The sequence below is a fragment of the Oncorhynchus keta genome, chromosome 23, assembly GCF_023373465.1.
Source record: "Oncorhynchus keta strain PuntledgeMale-10-30-2019 chromosome 23, Oket_V2, whole genome shotgun sequence".
In the NCBI taxonomy this organism is placed as follows: domain Eukaryota; kingdom Metazoa; phylum Chordata; class Actinopteri; order Salmoniformes; family Salmonidae; genus Oncorhynchus; species Oncorhynchus keta.
The window spans coordinates 17,041,680-17,061,201 of NC_068443.1; the positions used below are offsets into that span (position 1 = coordinate 17,041,680).

At 43.0% G+C, this 19,522-nt stretch overlaps 1 protein-coding gene across 1 annotated transcript; it reads left to right on the forward strand.

Annotated features, from left to right (window-relative positions):
* Positions 1-175: 175 nt before the first annotated feature.
* LOC118401901 (coatomer subunit alpha) lies at positions 176-17,585 on the forward strand. Its single transcript, XM_035799574.2, has 28 exons — positions 176-368; positions 753-866; positions 952-1,025; positions 1,150-1,230; positions 1,343-1,419; positions 1,523-1,632; positions 5,864-5,973; positions 6,156-6,255; positions 10,105-10,323; positions 10,553-10,703; positions 10,867-10,933; positions 12,585-12,660; positions 12,797-12,879; positions 13,009-13,234; positions 13,492-13,630; positions 13,820-13,982; positions 14,085-14,231; positions 14,322-14,511; positions 14,599-14,694; positions 14,836-15,048; positions 15,249-15,338; positions 15,434-15,540; positions 15,661-15,807; positions 15,897-16,220; positions 16,347-16,457; positions 16,552-16,713; positions 16,796-16,990; positions 17,157-17,585. Exons 1-28 carry the CDS (start codon positions 329-331, stop codon positions 17,214-17,216), a joined length of 3,672 nt encoding a protein of 1,223 aa, XP_035655467.1. The 5' UTR covers positions 176-328; the 3' UTR covers positions 17,217-17,585.
* The last annotated feature ends 1,937 nt before the right edge of the window (positions 17,586-19,522 follow it).

A 19,522-nucleotide genomic window follows, 5' to 3' on the forward strand; every position in this document is an offset into this window, starting at 1 on the left:
TAGTTTTCAACAGTCATTCAACTCGGAATTCCATGTCAGAAACTCGGGCATCTTTCTCGAGCTCTGACTTTCCGACCTGAAATCATTGACGTCATGATTTGCCCTCTCCCCCCCGGGTTCCCAGTTGTCGTGAAAGCACCATTAATATGAACTTTATTGTTCCCAAACAGGAAGACATTGCACCAACACAGGTCGACGTGTCAGGAAACATTCGGGAGAAGTAAATGGGCTAAAGAAGCAGTTGGGAGACCAGTCTGCGAAAAATAAGGGTTAAAATTGTCAGAGTGAATTTGACAGATTCATATATAGTTATCATTGCTTTCCTGTGATGTTGACCAAATTCGAGACGAAGTCGGCCCGTGTGAAAGGTAACATAACGTTAGCAGCCTGTTAGCTAGCTAACGATGTAGCCCATGAAAATTGTTGTCATTTTTTTTAGTGGTTAATTGATAAGACGAAGTTATTGATACGATTAGTAATGTCATATCACTTTTTATCATTCATGACTTAACGTTAGCTGCTACCAAGGAAACGTATGCTAGCTCAGCTAATGTTAACTAGCTAACGTTAGCCAGCTAATTTAAGCTAGCCAGTTAACACTTTCAGTTCATACCTCCGCTAGTTTTCAACCTCATTCATGTGATCTGCATGTGTATCATTGATGGTTTACTTGATTAAACTTTTGCCATTCATTGGTGTCTAACTTACTAACGTTAGTAAGCCAACTTTCTGAAAACATTTCTATTCCATAGGGCTGAGTTTCCACCCAAAACGGCCCTGGATCCTTGCTAGTCTTCACAATGGAGTCATCCAGTTGTGGGACTATCGGATGTGCACACTGATTGACAAGTTCGATGAGCATGATGGTAAAAATATGTTTTTCACATTTCTTAATTAACATAAATGTAATTGACTTTGATTATTGATGATGATTGTGATTTTATTGTGAAGGACCTGTCAGAGGAATTGATTTCCACAAGCAACAGCCTCTGTTTGTGTCTGGAGGAGATGACTACAAAATCAAGGTTAGTCATTCATACACCCTCACATTCTCCTTCATACATGTTTTCATTGCAGAGAATACATTCTAAAACGTACTGGGAAACTGTGATGTCACTGCACCATTTACGATTGATCTCCCTTTACCAGGTGTGGAACTACAAGCTGCGGCGTTGCCTCTTCACTCTTCTTGGGCACCTGGACTACATCCGCACCACCTTCTTCCATCATGTGAGTCCTTATTTTTTCACTCTCAAAATGGCTAGCCTACATCCATTCTGTTGTTACTTACATGAAGACCCGACCTTTTGCATTCTGAAATTAATTCCTTTCCTTTCTTCAGGAGTATCCATGGATTTTGAGTGCCTCAGATGACCAGACAATACGTATCTGGAACTGGCAGTCCAGGACCTGTGTCTGGTAAGTCAGTGCCTGAGCCAAGTGTTGGCACCTCACTGAAACACTTGTCTATTGTTTTTCTAATTGTAAATTCTTATGTAATTTCTGTGTTTCTGTCCTGCAGTGTACTGACAGGGCATAATCACTATGTGATGTGTGCTCAGTTCCACCCCTCTGAGGACCTAGTGGTGTCGGCCAGCCTGGACCAGACCGTGCGTGTGTGGGATATCTCCGGTGAGGGCGTGGGGATGGGACTCAGGGTTGAGGGTGGGCAGTGAGGTTTGGGGATGGGTCTGGGTGGTATGGAGTGGAAGGCGGCGACACGTCCTTAACCCCTCCTTCCTCTCCTTGTAGAGAATTAATCTCTGGGCTTTTTGCAGAAACACCTCTCCTTAGTTGAGATGGACAGTTGAATAGAGTGAAAATGATAGTTTTAGAATAGGGAAAACTGATGAAGAGAGCCTAGTTATGAACAGAACTAAATACCTTTCACTGAAGATTTGTAGAGTGGATTAAAATGAGGTAAGAAAGGTAACACTAGGTGACGTGAGAAATATGGAGAGCGAGAATATGGGAGAGGTGTTTCTGTGCTTCTGCATGTTTTAATATCTACTTTTCTTTGGTGTGTCTTGCCTGTCTTTCTGTCATTCTTTCACTCTTCCCATTCACTGACCCATTTTAGGTCTCTAAGTGTCCTACCTCATTCTCAACACACACACTACATGTAATACTGTCGCCAGGCTGTTGGCCATCACAATTGCACCCCTCAAATACCCCAAGTAAACTGTATTAGCCATCAACTCTGTGCTACCACTCACTACTAACTGCTCTCATTAATGAGAAGAACACATACCTCACAAACGTACTAATTAAGCAATAAGGCTCCAGGGGGTGTGGTATACAACCAATATACCACCAAGGGTTCTTGTGCGCAACTGAGTGCCTGGACACAGCCCTTAGCCGTGGTAATTTGGCCATATACCACAAACCCCAGAGGTGCCTTATTACTATTATAAACTGGTTACCAATGTAATTAGTGCAGTAAAAATAAATGTCTTGTCATATGTGGTATACGGTCTGGCTGACAGCCATGGTATACTGTATCAATCAGCATTCAGGGCTTGAACCACCCAGTTTATAATAACTAATAAACCTGCACTATATAATGCTCAATCTGTGCAGCGCACAATGTCTCCATGGCACAGTCAGTAAGTAATACTGTAAGTAGCCATAACATCCCTGCTTTAGATTACTTTGACTGGTAAATGATAAGCTTGTTGGTCAGGAAGCATGAACTCTTTGCATGACAGAAACCTCACAGCAGCAGTAAGATGTTTTGTTTGTAGCAGTATCTAACCCAAGCATGGACTCAAATACTACTCACCCTCCTGACATTCAACGCCCCATCAGAGCACCTCTTTACAACCCCAACCACCAGCCCATCGATCAAATCCACCTCTTCCCACTTCCGCTTGTCACCTGTCCCCATGCTCCCCCAGGAAACATCCACACCTGCACATGGGTTCCTAGTGCAGTTCTCCTTCATGAATCCTCTTCTTGATCCTGTTGGGTTATCTGTTCACCACGTGATTTCTCTGGGCTGGAGACACTGACGCAGACTGTTTTCTCTAGATTAAGTGTGTGTTCTGACTCGAGTCCTGGGTGTCATCTCTTTTGTGATTTGATTCATTTAGGGCTACCCCGACTGGAAAATTGTCTTGGTCTACCGAAGGTTGTCTGTTCTTTAGACCAATTGTGGTTTTCCATATATAGGCACCCTATGTGTTTTAATAAAATCAACTAAATATGCATTGAGCTTGTCTGATGCGTTAAGCTCACTGTTTTCTAAAATAAGACACACATGACTCGACCATCCTCCCGCTCATATTGGCTTTCGCAGATTCTGCCATTACACTCCTGAAGTTGCTGGTAATAGGCTACATGAGGAGTTTGCAAACCTTTTCGTGTAGAATGCCAATTTATCTTACCATTTCTACCGATCTGTGTGCCAGTTATGGTTTTCAAATGCCCATTTGTCTTTGTCATGAGGTTAGTCAAAATGCTACAAATCTAAATGACAAAAATAACTTATAGTGCCAACTATGGAAAAATAGCCAATAAAGCCAACAAACATTTCATGATAAATTTCTGGATAAAAAATAAATATCCTATAAATCACATTGTCTAGCGCGGCCTGTCTGCAATGAACTTTAAACATATCAACATAACTTGGGTCCAACCTGAAACTCCTTGCAACATTGTATATCATATTCTGGGCTAGTTGTAGGCTATTTTTGCGAGGGATAAGAAGAAATCAGGTAGGCAGTTTTGTGACGTTTCTACTGAATCAGAGCATGACATTTTTCACTCATGCTGAGTGGTTATCAAAAGGGAGAGGCCTGGGGGGGGGGATTATTTTCATTCTCAAAGCTCCACAGCTCATTAGTGGTGGTGCATTAAGCCAATCAGAAATACTATCAGATCCCCAAATGGGCACATTTTACACTGAAATCAAAACATGTGAACGCAACTTTTAAAGTGTTGGTCCCATGTTTCATGAGCTGAAATAAAAGATCCCGGATATGTTGCATATGCACAAAAAGCTTATTTCTCTCATTCTGTACACATTTGTTTACATCCCTGTTTGTGAACATTTCTCCTTTACCAAGATAATCCATCCACCTGACAGGTGTGGCATATCAAGAAGCTGATTAAACAGCATGATCATTTCACAGGTGCACCTTGTGCTGGGGACACTAAAAAGCCACGCCCATATTATGTCAAGAACAGTTCAAATAAGCGAAGAGAAACGACAGTCCATTCTTTTTAAGGCATGAAGTTGTCAATCCAGAAAATGTCAAGAACTTTGAAAGTTTCTTCAAATGCAGTCACAAAAACCATCAAGCACTATGATGAAACTGTCTCTCATGAGGACTGCCACAGGGAATGAAGACCCAGAGTTACCTCTGCCTCAGAGGACAAGTTCATTAGAGTTAACAGCCTCAGAAATTGCAGCCCAAATAAATGCTTCACAGAGTTCAAGTAACGCGACACAGCTCAACATCAACTGTTCAGAAGAGACTGCGGAATCAGGTCTTCATGGTTGAATTGCTACAAAGAAACCACTCATAAAGGACAACAATAATAAGAGACTTGCTTGGGCCAAGAAACACGAGCAATGGACATTAGACCGGTGGAAATCTGTCCTTTGGTCTGATGAGGCCAAATTTGAGATTTTTGGTTCCAACTGCCACTTCTTTGAGATGCAGAGTAGGTGAACGGATGCTCTCTGCATGTGTGGTTCCAACCTTGAAGCATGGAGGAGGTGGTGTGGGGGTGCTTTGCTGTTGACGTTGTGTGATGTATTTAGAATTCAAGGCACACTTAACCAGCATGCTACCACAGCATTCTGCAGCAATACTCAGTCCCACTAAGCACAAGACAGATGGGATGATCATTTGTTTTTCAACAGGACATTGACCCAAAACACACCTCCATGCTATGTAAGGGCTATTTGACCAAGAAGGAGAGTGATGGAGTGCTGCATCAGATGACCTGGCCTCCACAATCACCTGACCTCAACCCTATTGAGATGGTTTGTGATGAGTTGGACCACAGAGGGAAGGAAAAGCAGCCAACAAGTGCTCAACATATGTGGGAACTCCTTCAAGACTGTTGGAAAAGCATTCCAGGTGAAGGAGGTTGAGAGAATGCCAAGAGTGTACAAAGCTGTGATCTAGATAAACAATGGCTACTTTGAAGAATCTCAAATATAAAATATCTGTTAACACATTTTTGGGTACTACATGATTCCATGCGTTATTTTATAGTTTTGATGTCTTCACTATTATTCTACAATATAGTACAAAATTAAATGAACCCTTGAATGCGTGTGTCCAAACTTTTGACTGGTACTGTATTAATGGGAGAATTGACAGACAGTAGCAAACAATTAGTCTACCGCTCAACTTTTATTTTTAAAAGAATTGTTCAACCAACAGCCTATCAACCAGTCGAATAATTTGGGTCAGCCCTAGATTAACTGTAATCCAATGATAGGAGAACTGTGACGCTCTTTATGTTGTTGATTAATTAATCAACAATCATCTCAATGATTTTGATGTGCTAAATATGGTGATAGTGTTCCTCCTGTACTCGAGTTAGGACCACACCGAGAACACTGGTTGTGTCCTTGCTCTTCAGCGTGTGTGTGTGTGTGTGTGTGTGTGTGTGTGTGTGTGTGTGTGTGTGTGTGTGTGTGTGTGTGTGTGTGTTTCGGTAATTCAACAGCTACGTTTGTGTGTTTAGTATGATCAGAAACCTCTATCTTTGCCTTTTGTTGATGGTATCTATTTTAGAGTGTATTAATGTATCATGTTTTTTCTCCCTGACCTGTATCTGGGTGCCCCTGTGTAACACATATATGGATCCCCCTTGTGCGTGGTGCTATGCATGTTGGTTCCAGGTCTGAGGAAGAAGAACCTCTCTCCCGGGGCCGTGGAAACTGATGTGCGAGGCATCTCTGGTGTCGATCTGTTCGGAGCATCCGATGCCGTTGTCAAACACGTGCTCGAGGTTAGAGTCTGTTTTGAGTCTCTCTGTAAGACATTGCTGTCTATTAATGGTACTTTAGTTGTGAGAACTGAGCAGGTCACTGAAATTAACAGTAATGTTATTGGTAGGCCCAGGAGTTTGTGCTTATTAAGATAAAGTCTGGGCCAGTTGTGAGCCGTGTGAGTTTCCCTCTCTCCCTGCAGGGTCACGATCGTGGGGTCAACTGGGCCGCCTTCCATCCCACCATGCCCCTCATCGTCTCAGGGGCTGACGACCGGCAGGTCAAGATCTGGAGGATGAACGGTAAGTAGAATAGGTCATTCCATGAAATGCTTGCAATTCAATACATTCATTTAAAAAAAAATATGAATAAAGACTTGCTAAACTGCCAAAATTCGGTATTTCGACATGTCCCTCTGTGCACCCTCTATGACATAGCAACATTTTAACAACTTAATTAAACCTCTTTGGGCTAGCATCCCACCTCGACAACATCCGGTGAAATTGCAGAGTGCAAATTTCTAAATACAACAATCGTAATATTAAACATTAATGAAAATACAGGTGTCTTATATCGTTTTAAAAGCTTAACTTCTTGTTAATCCAACCGCGTTGTCAGATTTCAAAAAGGCTTTACAGCGAAAGCATACCATGCGATTATCTGACAGCTCCCCGTTTACACCAGCATTAAACATTTTTCAAACCAGCAGAGGTGCCACAAATTAGAAATGGCGCTAAAATAAATCACTTCACTTTGAGGATCATCCTCTGTTTGCAATCCCACGGGTACCAGCTACACAACAAATGGTTGTTTTGTTTGATAAAGTCCTTCTTTATATCCCAAAAAAGTCAGTTTATTTGGCGCGTTTGATTCAGTAATCCACTCGTTCAACATGCAGACGAAGGAATCCCAAAAGTTACAGGTAAACTTCTTCCAAACAAGTCAAACAACGTTTCTAATCAATCCTCAGGTACCCTAATATGTAAATAAATGATACAATTTAAGACAGAATGTAGTATGTTCAATACCAGAGATAAATAACGAAGTGAGCGCCCTCATTCACGCGCGCCACAAGACTAGAGTCCTGATGAGAGACATTGAAAAACTACAACTACTTGCTAATTTTTCAAAAAACAAGCCTGAAACCCTTTCTAGAGACTGTTGACATCTAGTGGAAGCCATAGGAACTGCAATCTGGGAGCTATTTATTTGTATATTCCCATAGACTAGCATTGAAATGGCCTGTGACCTAAAAGAAAAAATCTGGATGGATTTTCCTCGGTTTTCACCAGCCATATCAGTTCTGTTATACTCACAGACATTATTTTAACAGTTTTAGAAACTTCAGACTTTTCTATCCAATGCTACCAATTATATGCATATCCGAGCTTCTGGGCCTGAGTAGAAGGCAGTTTACTTTGGGCACGTAATTCATCTGAATTTCCGAATACTGCCCCCTAGCCCTAAAGTTTTAACCCCAACATTTTTTCACCATCATTAACACCGTATCCATCCTGTCGTGTCTTTGCTATCATTAAATTGAAGACTTATAGTTTTTATCAAAGATTCTCTGTAATTAGTATTACGCAATCAACTGATTAATCATGTAACTGTAATTAACTAGGACATCGGGGCACCAAGGTAAAATATTCAGATTACAAAGTTATTATTTCCTAAAATAACTTTTCAGATATTTAATCTGATCCATTAGTCTTCAAATGAATGAATTATTTACTTTACCTCACGTTAGTCTCTTTCCAAAAGTCGTAAATTGTTGGTTATCTGCACGAACCCAGTCTTCACTAAGAGTCATCCATACATCAATTGTCTTAAATCATTTATTTATTACTAAGTAATTCACAGAAATGCATAAACAAACAAACAAACAAAGTCAATATGGTTACAAGAAATTATAGGAGAATGTGCCCTAGAGGGCTAAACCGGCATGGTGGCTTGTTAGACAAAAGGGGAAGTGGGGGTCGACTAAGAACTCACTACAAAGTGATAATTTTAACAATTGAAATGCTAATCCTTTGCACATGAATGCTCACTCATTCGGGAACAATTGCAATCAATATTAATATAAACGCTCAGTGTGTCTGGATCGCTGGTGAAAAGTTTGTTTCAGTTGGAGAGTTTTGTCCTCTCTCTCTCTGTCTTGGTTAGAGGGGATAGTTCAGTGACATTAATTCATTTGTTATAGAATGGATGTTTCGGCGGTTGTCGTTCTTAGCGTTCAATGATACCGAATTCCTAGCTGCAGACTAGTAATTCATATCAAAGACTTGTTCTTATTCTGTTGGTATTGATAGTCTAAGAGTTTAACCACGTGGTATGGTTAAAAGATTGGTCTACAACTTTCATCCTCTCCTAATGGAGAAAAACATGGTCTGCTGACAACAGCAGCCTAGTTGAAGGGGGAGGCAGGGAGAGGGGGATGGGGCTTGCTATACCCAAAGAGGGCAATGTCATGACAATCCACAGTTTTTATGTGAGTAAAGTCATACCGTCTAAAAATACGAATCATGTCAGCTGCGATGGAAACAGGAAGTTTCTGTACAATTTGTTTTTTAATGCTGACAGAATTTGTTCGTTAGACATAGTGGGATCTTTTTGTGTCTGTAAAATGAATTATGCGAGAAATGGCGGTGGAAACTTCGATAATAATCATCATACCGAAGTAAACTTGGAGTTACGATAATAAGGTGTGTGTGTGTGTGGTCCTCCCACCACGACTTGGGAAACCATTCAGTTTATTAGGCTTCAAATTAAATAAGTAATGGTAAAAGTGCACAGTAATGTTGATGCTCCTTTCCACAAAATATATCGGGTCTTATTCTGGTGACATGATGATCGATATTTGACTAATATTCTCACGCTTATCCATAATAATCTCATGTTGACTAGCCTACCCGCACCGTATCTGCGAGCTGTTGGCTTGTGCGCACGTGTGAAGACTAGAGTAGTCATATTTGCTATTTAATGCGGTGTGGTCCTTCTGTAGCTCAGTTGGTAGAGCATGGCGCTTGTAACGCCAGGGTAGTGGGTTCAATTCCCGGGACCACCCATATGTAGAATGTATGCACACATTACATTTACATGACTGTAAGTCGCTTTGGATAAAAGCGTCCGCTAAATGGCATATATTATTATTATTATATTATATTATAATGCAACAATTCAAAATGCGATGGAAACATTGAACTAATGAATTTTATTTGGTACATGAAAACTTAAGCTGAAAAAATGTGTTTTGTGTGCACCTCTTCATCACGCACCTATTTTTATCCTCAACAAGTCAGTTTGGTGAAAACACTACAACATTTCTTTATGTGGATTCTAGAATATTCGCATGAAACTGTCGCTAATTGGATGGAAACCTAGCTACTGTAAAGCCAGAGTTATTTTGTTGCGTTGACAGTCATTTCTGAACATTTCTTTCATGTGATTCATTTTAAGGTAAAACAGGGTACAGGTTGTCTTTTTAAGGTCAACCCTGTTACATAAACTGAAATCTTGTTTTAATAAGGTGAAACTATTCATTTTTTAACAATAAAAATACAAAAAAAACATTGAACATCTTATAGTCAAATCACACTGTAAAATCAGGTGAGCTGATTACTCTTTTTGGACATTTTCTGTTTTGTGGTGGAAAACTTGAGTGGGTTGAGCATAACACGTCAACCCTGTTACCCAAAGATGGGCTAGAATTTTTTTTTTTTTAACAATTTCATATTTTTGGGGACGCTTTCATTGAATTGTCCCTCACTGTTGCACACAAGAAGCGTCCATTCACCCTGTTACTTTATTTGACACTTAATAGGCACTTACTATCTTCATTTTTATTATTTAACCTCTTGAGATGGCAAGACATGTTTTTTATTAAGTTGAACATGTGTTCTTTATGCATGAAGGGTTGTTTTAGTGTAAAAAATAAATATCTAAAAAGGGACTCATTTCATGGAACAACCCAGATAATGAATTGTCTTCACTATGTACTTGTTTATGAACTGCAGATGATCATTTTTTTAAATAAAGGTACAGTGCTATTTAAAGAACATACTTGGTTGCTGATTTAAAAAATAAAAAATTCTCCTTAAGATCCTAGCAATTTTCTAACTTGATTTGTCTTACTTTCTCCCCTTCCCCAGAGTCCAAGGCGTGGGAACTGGACACCTGCAGGGGCCACTACAACAATGTGTCCTGTGCTGTCTTCCACCCCCGCCAGGAGCTTATCCTGTCCAACTCTGAGGACAAGAGTATCCGTGTGTGGGACATGTCCAAAAGGACCGGTGTCCAGACCTTCCGCAGGGACCACGACCGCTTCTGGGTGCTGGGGGCTCACCCCAACCTCAATCTATTTGCTGCTGGTAAGTGACTTACACATAATGATAACATTATGGGGCTTTTTAATGTGCTCGAAGTAGATTACATTGTAAGGCGGTTGGATCTGATAGTCTTAAGTCTTTACCCAACTCGTATGCAGATAGACAAACATACTGAATATTGCTGCACTTCATTTCACTGTCTTTCAGTGACTGTGTTGGAGGCATTTGTTAATTAGAAGTGGAGTGTGTAACCAGGCTGTTTGTCCTCCAGGTCATGACAGTGGTATGCTGGTGTTTAAGCTGGAGCGTGAGCGTCCGGCCTATGCTGTGTACGGCAACATGCTCTACTATGTCAAGGACCGCTTCCTGCGCCAGCTCGACTTTAACAGCAGCAAGGACACCGCTGTCATGCAGCTGCGCAGGTGTGTGTGTGCGTATGCATGCTCATTTAATACTGCAGAGTCTTTACTGTCCTGAAACAGAGTTCTCAAGGATGAGTGACTGCTGCCGTTTTATAAAAGAATGCGAGAGGTCAGCTGGTTTTGTCATTATGTGGAATCTAACCACGTTCTGTTTTTCTACTAGTGGGTCAAAGTTCCCAGTGTTCAGCATGTCTTACAACCCCGCAGAGAATGCTGTCTTGCTCTGCACTGTGAGTCTCGCTCTTAAAAAGAAGTGCATACACATAATAGGTTATACAGTACAGTCGTGGCCAAAAGTTTTGAGAATGACACAAATATTAATTTTCACAAAGTCTGCTGCCTCAGTTTGTATGATGGCAATTTGCATATACTCCAGAATGTTATGAAGAGTGATCAGATAAAAAAAAAAGTCCCTCTTTGCAATGCAAGTGAACTGAATCCTCCAAAAACATTTCCACTACATTTCAGCCCCGCCACAAAAGGACCAGCTGACATCATGTCAGTTCTTCTCTCGTTAACACAGGGGTGAGTGTTGACGAGGACAAGGCTGGAGATCACTCTGTCATGCTGATTGAGTTTGAATAACAGACCAAGCTTAAAAAGAAGGGTGGTGCTTGGAATCATTTGTTCTTCCTCTGTCAAACATGGTTACCTGCAAGGAAACACGTGACGTCATCATTGCTTTGCACAAAAAGGGCTTCCCAGGCAAGCATATTGCTGCCAGTAAGATCGCACCTAAATCAACCATTTATCAGATCATCAAGAAATTCAAGGAGAGCGGTTCAATTGTTGTGAAGAAGGTTTCAGTGCGCCCAAGAAAGTCTAGCAAGCGCCAGGACCGTCTCCTAAAGTTGATTCCGCTGTGGCACCACCAGTACAGAGCTTGCTCAGGAATGGCAGCAGACAGGTGTGAGTGCATTTGCACGCACAATGAGGTGAAGACTTTTGGAGGATGGCCTGGTTTCAAGAAGGGCAGCAAAGAAGCCCCTTCTCTCTAGGAAAAACATCAGGGACAGACTGATATTCTGCAAAAGGTACATGGATTGGACTGCTGAGTACTGGGGTAAAGTCATTTTCTCTGATGAATCCACTTTCTGATTGTTTGGGCCATCTGGAAAAAAGCTTGTCCGGAGAAGACAAGGTGAGCGCTACCATCAGTCCTGTGTCATGCCAACAGTAAAGCATCCTGAGACCATTCATGTGTGGGGTTGCTTCTCAGCCAAGGGAGTGGGCTCACTCACAATTTTGCCTAAGAACACAACCATGAATAAAGAATGGTACCAACATTCTCTGAGAGCAACTTCTCCCAACCATCCAGGAACAGTTTGGTGATGAACAATGCCTTTTCCAGCATGATGGAGCACCTTGCCATATGGCAAAAGTGATAGCTAAGTGGCTCGGGGAACAAAACGTCAATATTTCTTGCCCATGGCCAGGAAACTCCCCAGACCTTAATCCCATTGAGAACTTGTGGTCAATCCTCAAGAGGCAGGTGGACAAACAAAAACCAAAAATTCTGACAAACTCCAAGCATTGATTATGCAAGAATGGGCTGCTATCAGTCAGGATGTGTAATTAACAGCATGCCAGGGCAGATTGCAGAGGTCTTGAAAAAGAAGGGTCAACACTGCAAATATTGACTCTTTGCATCAACTTCATGTAATTGTCAATAAAAGCCTTTGACACTTATGAAATGCTTGTAATTATACTTCAGTATTCCATAGTAACATCTGACAAAAATATCTAAAGACACTGAAGCAGCAAACTTTGGAAATTAATATTTGTCATTCTCAAAAATTTTGGCCACGACTGTACACACACACTCAATTTAGACACCGTTTCTTTAGTTGTTGAAAATGTAATGCTGTCTTGCTCTTTCAGAGGGCAACCAACCTGGAGAACAGCACCTATGACCTGTATGCCATTCCCAAAGAGAGCGACTCTCAGAACCCAGATGGTAAAGCGGCACCCTTATTCTCTCGTATAGCGAGACAACATCTGTGAAGTGTCAATGTAATTCCAGTTTCATATCCTGTTTTTTAGATTATGAAAACCCACTAAACCCATGTTCATTCTTTCTCCCCCTCCTGCAGCTCCTGAGGGGAAGAGGTCTTCCGGTCTGACTGCAGTCTGGGTCGCAAGGAACAGGTTTGCTGTTCTGGACCGCATGCATTCTGTAAGTGTGTGTGCACATTATTAAATTGTATTTGTAATTTCTGGGCCAATGGCTGTAGTTATTCTAAATATGGGTATGGTACATTTGAGTGGTCAGAGGATGACTATAATAACCCTGCTCTCCCTCCAGCTGCTAATCAAAAACCTGAAGAATGAGATTGTGAAGAAGGTGCAGGTGCCCAGCTGTGAGGAGATCTTTTACGCCGGGACAGGCTCCCTGCTGCTGCGCGACGCAGATGGGGTCACCCTCTTCGACGTGCAGCAAAAACGCTCGCTGGCAACCGTGAAGATCGCCAAGGTCAAGTATGTGGTGTGGAGTGCTGACACCAGCCACGTGGCCCTGCTGGCTAAACACGGTACGTACTGTACACTCTAAACACACTCAGATCCAATATCAGGATTACACTCTTATCTGTCCTCTACTTTCTCTACAGCTTGGCTGTCAAGGTTTTGGGCCCTCTTGCTGTTTTTAAACATACCACAATTCACTCTCTATAGCTGTTGTCAACAATGTATCCTAGATTTACACCCCTTTTAGCTGTTCCCTCGCTCTCTAGTACCCCAGATTTACCTGCTGTTAAATTTGTTGATAAATCTCTGCTTTCCTCTGCAGCAATTATGATTTGCAACAGGAAGCTGGAGAGTCTGTGCAACATCCATGAGAACATCCGTGTGAAGAGTGGAGCCTGGGACGAGAGTGGTGTCTTCATTTACACCACATCTAACCACATTAAATACGCCCTCACCTCAGGGTAATGCACAAGACGCCACAAACGCACACTTTATTCAGAGTATATTCGAAGTACAGTATATTGATTCATTCCCTTCCTAGTCCTTTTTGAACATACTGGAATATGAAAGCTGTTTACTCCTTCAGTGATGCGTTTGAGAGACGAGGGGAGTATCCAATTTTTCTTATCACACTCTACTCTTGTCTGTAGTGATCATGGTATCATCCGGACTCTGGACCTGCCCATCTACGTGACCCGGGTCAGAGGCAACAGCGTCTACTGTCTTGACCGTGAGTGCAGGCCCCGTGTGCTGACCATCGACCCCACGGAGTACCGCTTCAAACTGGCCCTGGTCAACCGCAAATATGAAGAGGTGAGAACGATGCAATTCAGTGCTCCTATCTCTTAGAGTTAACATGGTCATCTCTTTTTCTTTTAGACTGACTTTGTGACCCCCGACCTTTGTTTCCTCCAGGTTCTGCACATGGTGCGTAATGCCAAGCTGGTTGGCCAGTCCATCATCTCCTACCTGCAGAAGAAGGGTTACCCTGAGGTAGCCCTGCACTTTGTCAAGGATGAGAAGACCCGCTTCACTCTAGCTCTGGAGTGTGGCAACATTGAAGTGAGTTTGAGACCCCAGGTTTCATTGGGAATCTCTTGAGATCATCTGTGTGAAACACTGTGTGATGTAATTTTTCCTTTGTGTCTGTAGGTGGCGTTGGAGGCTGCCAAGGCTCTGGATGAGAGGGGCTGCTGGGAGCGGCTGGGAGAGGCTGCGCTGCTGCAGGGTCATCACCAGGTCGTGGAGATGTGCTATCAGAGGACCAAGAACTTTGACAAGCTCACCTTCCTCTACCTCATCACTGGTAACCTGGCCAAGCTCCGCAAGATGATGAAGATCGGTAAGAGATTATTTTGTTGTTTTTGTCTTTTGTTTGACTGACGGTGTGTTTGTCAGTTGTATGACAGACGTCTGTGTGGTGTTGCAGCTGAGATCAGGAAGGACATGAGTGGACACTACCAGGGTGCTCTGTATCTGGGGGACGTCAGCGAGAGAGTTCGCATACTGAAGAACTGTGGCCAGAGTGAGTCCCCCTTAATTCAAACACCTCAATCTCTCTCCCACTCCCTTGACATTTCTGACACAAGACTCTTGTTTCTGGTGCTTTTGGTCTAAACTGCTTGTCTGTAACTCTGATCTCTGTGTGGCTGTCTTCCATATGTAGAGTCACTGGCATATCTGACTGCTGCTACCCACGGGATGGACGAAGAGGCAGAATCCCTGAAAGAGACATTTGACCTGGAGAAGGAGACTGTCCCTGAGGTGGACCTCAATGCCCAGCTGCTGCAGCCACCACCACCTATCAACCCCCTGGATACCAACTGGCCCCTGCTTACTGTGTCCAAGGGCTTCTTTGAGGGAGCCATTGCAGCCAAAGGTGAGTGAGTCCTCAGCCCTGACACTCCATACAGTCATTTGAGTTTAGATGTAATGTTTAGATGCAATGGTGATGTAATGTGCCATGTCAGCATGGCGTGTATTAAGTTGAAAATGTTTTTATGTTGGAGTGGGAAGTGGTCAGAGTACTTGTTGCGTAGAGATGTTAAATGTGTTTGTTTTGTTGTGTGTGTGATTCAGGGAAGGCTGGTCAGATGGCTGCAGACATGGATGTTGATGCCCCAGGAGGAGAGGGCTGGGGAGAGGATGCAGAGCTTCAGCTGGATGAGGGTGAGTCAGTCAGAAAGTAGAGACATCTGATGGACCCTGCCTGTTACTCCATCTCTTCCTATGTTCATCTCATTTCTCTTCTCTGTTTCCATCAGATGGCTTCATGGATGCCCAGGATGGATTAGGAGAGGAAGGAGGTGCAGCGAAGGAGGAAGGAGGAGGTTGGGAGGTGGAGGAAGATCTGGACCTTCCTCCAGAGCTGGTGAGATGATTCACTCTTCTTTGACATCAGTTCTGTCTTGACAATTTGGCTTAAGGAATGTAAATCATAGCAGGAATGATGACATGTCAGTTTGAGAACGTTTATTTTCTCTACCACTAGGAGTTGTCAGCTGGCTCTGGAGGAGGGGCTGAAGATGGTTTCTTTGTCCCGCCCACTAAGGGCATGAGCCCCACACAGCTGTGGTGCAACAACTCCCAGCTCCCTGTGGACCACGTCCTGGCAGGCTCATTTGAGACCGCCATGAGGGTAAGCTTACACACACACACGCGCGCACACACACATTCTATACAGGTTTATACTTTAGTACAAAGTCTCTCTCTTCCTCTACTTTTCAGTTGCTCCATGACCAGGTTGGGGTGGTGCAGTTTGGGCCCTATAAGCAGCTGTTCATGCAGACTCTGTCCCGCGGGCGGACCTGCTACCTGGGCCTGCCTTCTCTACCCTGCCTGCGTGGCAACCCCCAGAGGAACTGGAAGGACTGTGGGACCAAGCAAGGGCTGCCTGCCGTGGGTCTTCGTCTTTCTGACCTCATCGCCCGCCTGCAGCAGTGCTACCAGCTCACCACTGCCGGCCGCTTTGAGGAGGCCGTTGAACGCTTCCGCGCCATCCTGCTGTCTGTGCCACTGCTGGTGGTCGACAACAAGCAGGAGATCGCAGAGGTATGCAGACATGTTTTAGAGTGAAATGATTTCATTGCGGTCAATGTTATTTACTGTGGTTAATCAAGTGTGGGCCGGATGGTAGTTGGTGGTGGTTACCTGATTTGAGGTTACTGTCTCTCTTAGGCTCAGCAGCTGATCACAATCTGCAGAGAATACATTGTTGGCCTCACCATGGAAACAGAAAGGAAGAAGTTGCCTAAAGACACATTGGACCAGCAGAAGAGGCTGTGTGAGGTATTGTCATTGTTTCTCTACATCCCATCTCAACCGTTAAGTTTACTACCCAGTAGTCTTTTAATTATTGTATTTGATTGTTTGATATTTTCAGATGGCAGCTTACTTCACCCACTGCAGTCTCCAGCCAGTCCACATGGTCCTGGTATTGCGTACGGCACTAAATCTGTTCTTCAAACTGAAGAACTTCAAGACAGCTGCCAGTTTTGCCCGTCGCTTGCTTGAATTAGGGCCCAAACCAGAGGTGGCACAGCAGGTAACAATCTAACTGTTTGTCTGTATATAAATGCAATTATTTCCATATTGTCAATTTTACCATCTCTATCGCTGTCTTTTAGACACGCAAGATCTTGGCAGCCTGCGAGAAGACTCTGACAGATGCTCACCAGCTGAACTACGACCCCCACAATCCATTTGACCTGTGCGCTGCCTCCTACACGCCCCTATACCGTGGACGCCCCGTGGAGAAGTGCCCTCTGTCTGGGGCCTGCTACTGCCCCCCCTACAAAGGCCAGGTCTGCAGGGTCACACAGGTCAGTCAAGAGAACTGCTGTACTGTGTTATGTACACAAAGCCCCTCCTATTTAGAAGTGTCCCGCTTTTATGTAAATGTTGTATTAATTGCTTTGTCAGTATTTAAACAGAGTTTAGACATCACCTTCCCAGTGATATCTCTGACCCTTGAACCTTATTTCCAAGGTGACGGAGATCGGAAAAGATGTGATTGGTCTGCGTGTCAGTCCCCTGCAGTTCCGTTAGAACACGAAGAGGACCAGGGAAGAACGACAGTGATCCGTTCAGAGAAACACATCCACACTTTATTCTATATATACAGTTTTTCTCACTAGGTTTGGAGAGAACAAAACTTGATTGATGCGAGAGAATGCTTGCTAGGATGACATGTGATTTATTGGTGAGAATGCTTGATTAAGCATTTACATTTGACTGTCTGCTTTACCTTTCCTGTAATGCTGTACTTGTGAGTGCATGTCATCTCTGCTCCAACGATTGAGAATTGTAGTTTTATTAGAACCCTACTAGCCATCCCTTTTGGTCTCTTTCTGACTTGTATACACCATCACTGCTTTGTGTAACTCGTTAAATAAAATTGTGTGCACCATTCTTTAATTCCACAAGTATGATTCTAGCTTGTTTTAAGTCCTAGTTATTCAATTTTTTCCCAGAGGAGTACAGGTTTAATCATTAACTCTACTCATGTAGGAATTGCCATTGTAACATTTTGACAAACAATCTTGCAGTTTGCTTTTGAACACAGTTTGTTCTAAATTTCTTTCAGAACAAACTTCCTTTAGATTTTCTAAAGTGCCTGTCCTATATCTCAGAGATGTTAAAAGTTCCCTGATCTTAGACATGTATTTATCCCCTTGTTTTAGGCACTAAACTATCTCCATGTACTTCCATTCAGGAGACGTGTGTGTCCTAGAGCAAAACAGAAAGATTGAAGGTTGTGAGCTACAGTGGGGCAACAAAGTATTTAGTCAGCCACCAATTGTGCAAGTTCTCCCACTTAAAAAGATGAGGCCTGTAATTTATGACGGAAAAAATCCAGAAAATCATATTGTAGGATTTTTAATAAATTGATTTGCAAATTATGGTGGAAAATAAGTATTTGGTCAATAAAAGGTTTCTCAATACTTTTATATACCCTTTGTTGGCAATGACAGAGGTCAAATGTTTTCTGTAAGTCTTCACAAGGTTTTCACACACTTGCTGGTATTTTGGCCCATTCCTCCATGCAGATCTCCTCTAGAGCAGTGATGTTTTGGGGCTGTTGCTGGGCAACACGGACTTTCAACTCCCTCCAAAGTTTCCTATTTGGTTGAGATCTGGAGACTGGCTAGGCCACTCCAGGACCTTGAAATGCTTCTTACGAAGCCACTCCTTCGTTGCCCGGGCGGCGTGTTTGGGATCATTGTCATGCTGAAAGACCCAGCCATGTTTCATCTTCAATGCCCTTGCTGATAGTAGGCTTTGTTACTTTGGTCCCAGCTCTCTGCAGGTCATTCACTAGGTCCCCCCCCGTGTGGTTCTGGGATTTTTGCTCACCGTTCTTGTGATCATTTTGACCCCACGGGGTGAAATCTTGCGTGGAGCCCCAGATCGAGGGAGATTATCAGTGGTCTTGTATGTCTTCCATTTCCTAATAATTGCTCCCACAGTTGATTTCTTTAAACCAAGCTGCTTACCTATTGCAGATTCAGTCTTCCCAGCCTGGTGCAGGTCTACAATTTTGTTTCTGGTGTCCCTTTGACAGCTATTTGGTTTTGGTCATAGTGGAGTTTGGAGTGTGACTGTTTGAGGTTGTGGACAGGTATCATTTATACTGATAACAGGTGCCATTAATACAGGTAACGAGTGGAGGACAGATGAGCCTCTTAAAGAAGTTACAGGTCTGTGAGAGCCAGAAATCTTGCTTGTTTCTAGGTGACAAAATACTTATTTTCCACCATAATTTGCAAATAAATTCATTAAAAATCCTACAATGTGATTTTTCTGGATTTTTCTTATTTTGTCTGTCATATTTGAAGTGTACCTATGATGAAAATTACATGCCTCATCTATAAGTGGGAGAACTTGCACAATTGGTGGCTGACTAAATACTTTTTTGCCCCACTGTATATGGATCACTCCAAGATATTGGTATCACTCCACAGCGGAGGGATACATCCAAGGTGAGGCCTTACAGATTCCCTTCGTGTACACCTGTGTCACAGCTGAGGTCTGCCCCTATATATAGACCCCATGTCTGTGACACATTCTCCACATAATTTGAGGCGCCTCTAGCACTGTAGAGGATTGGAGTCATCCATATAGCTCACATAACTGTGGTTTCACTATATTGGGATACCCGTACCAGATTTAGTCAGTGCTAGAGGGACCTGGCCAGCCAGTGGCGAAGTCCCAGGGGCCGTCAATGCGAAAAGGGAGGTCCTGGTGCATTCCCCGGATGGTGAGGTGACGCCCAGTACCGCTGAACTAGCTGCAGAGGGAGGTGCCACATTACCCAATAGTACCTAGCAAAATGTGCAAGAGGAAGCCCAGCT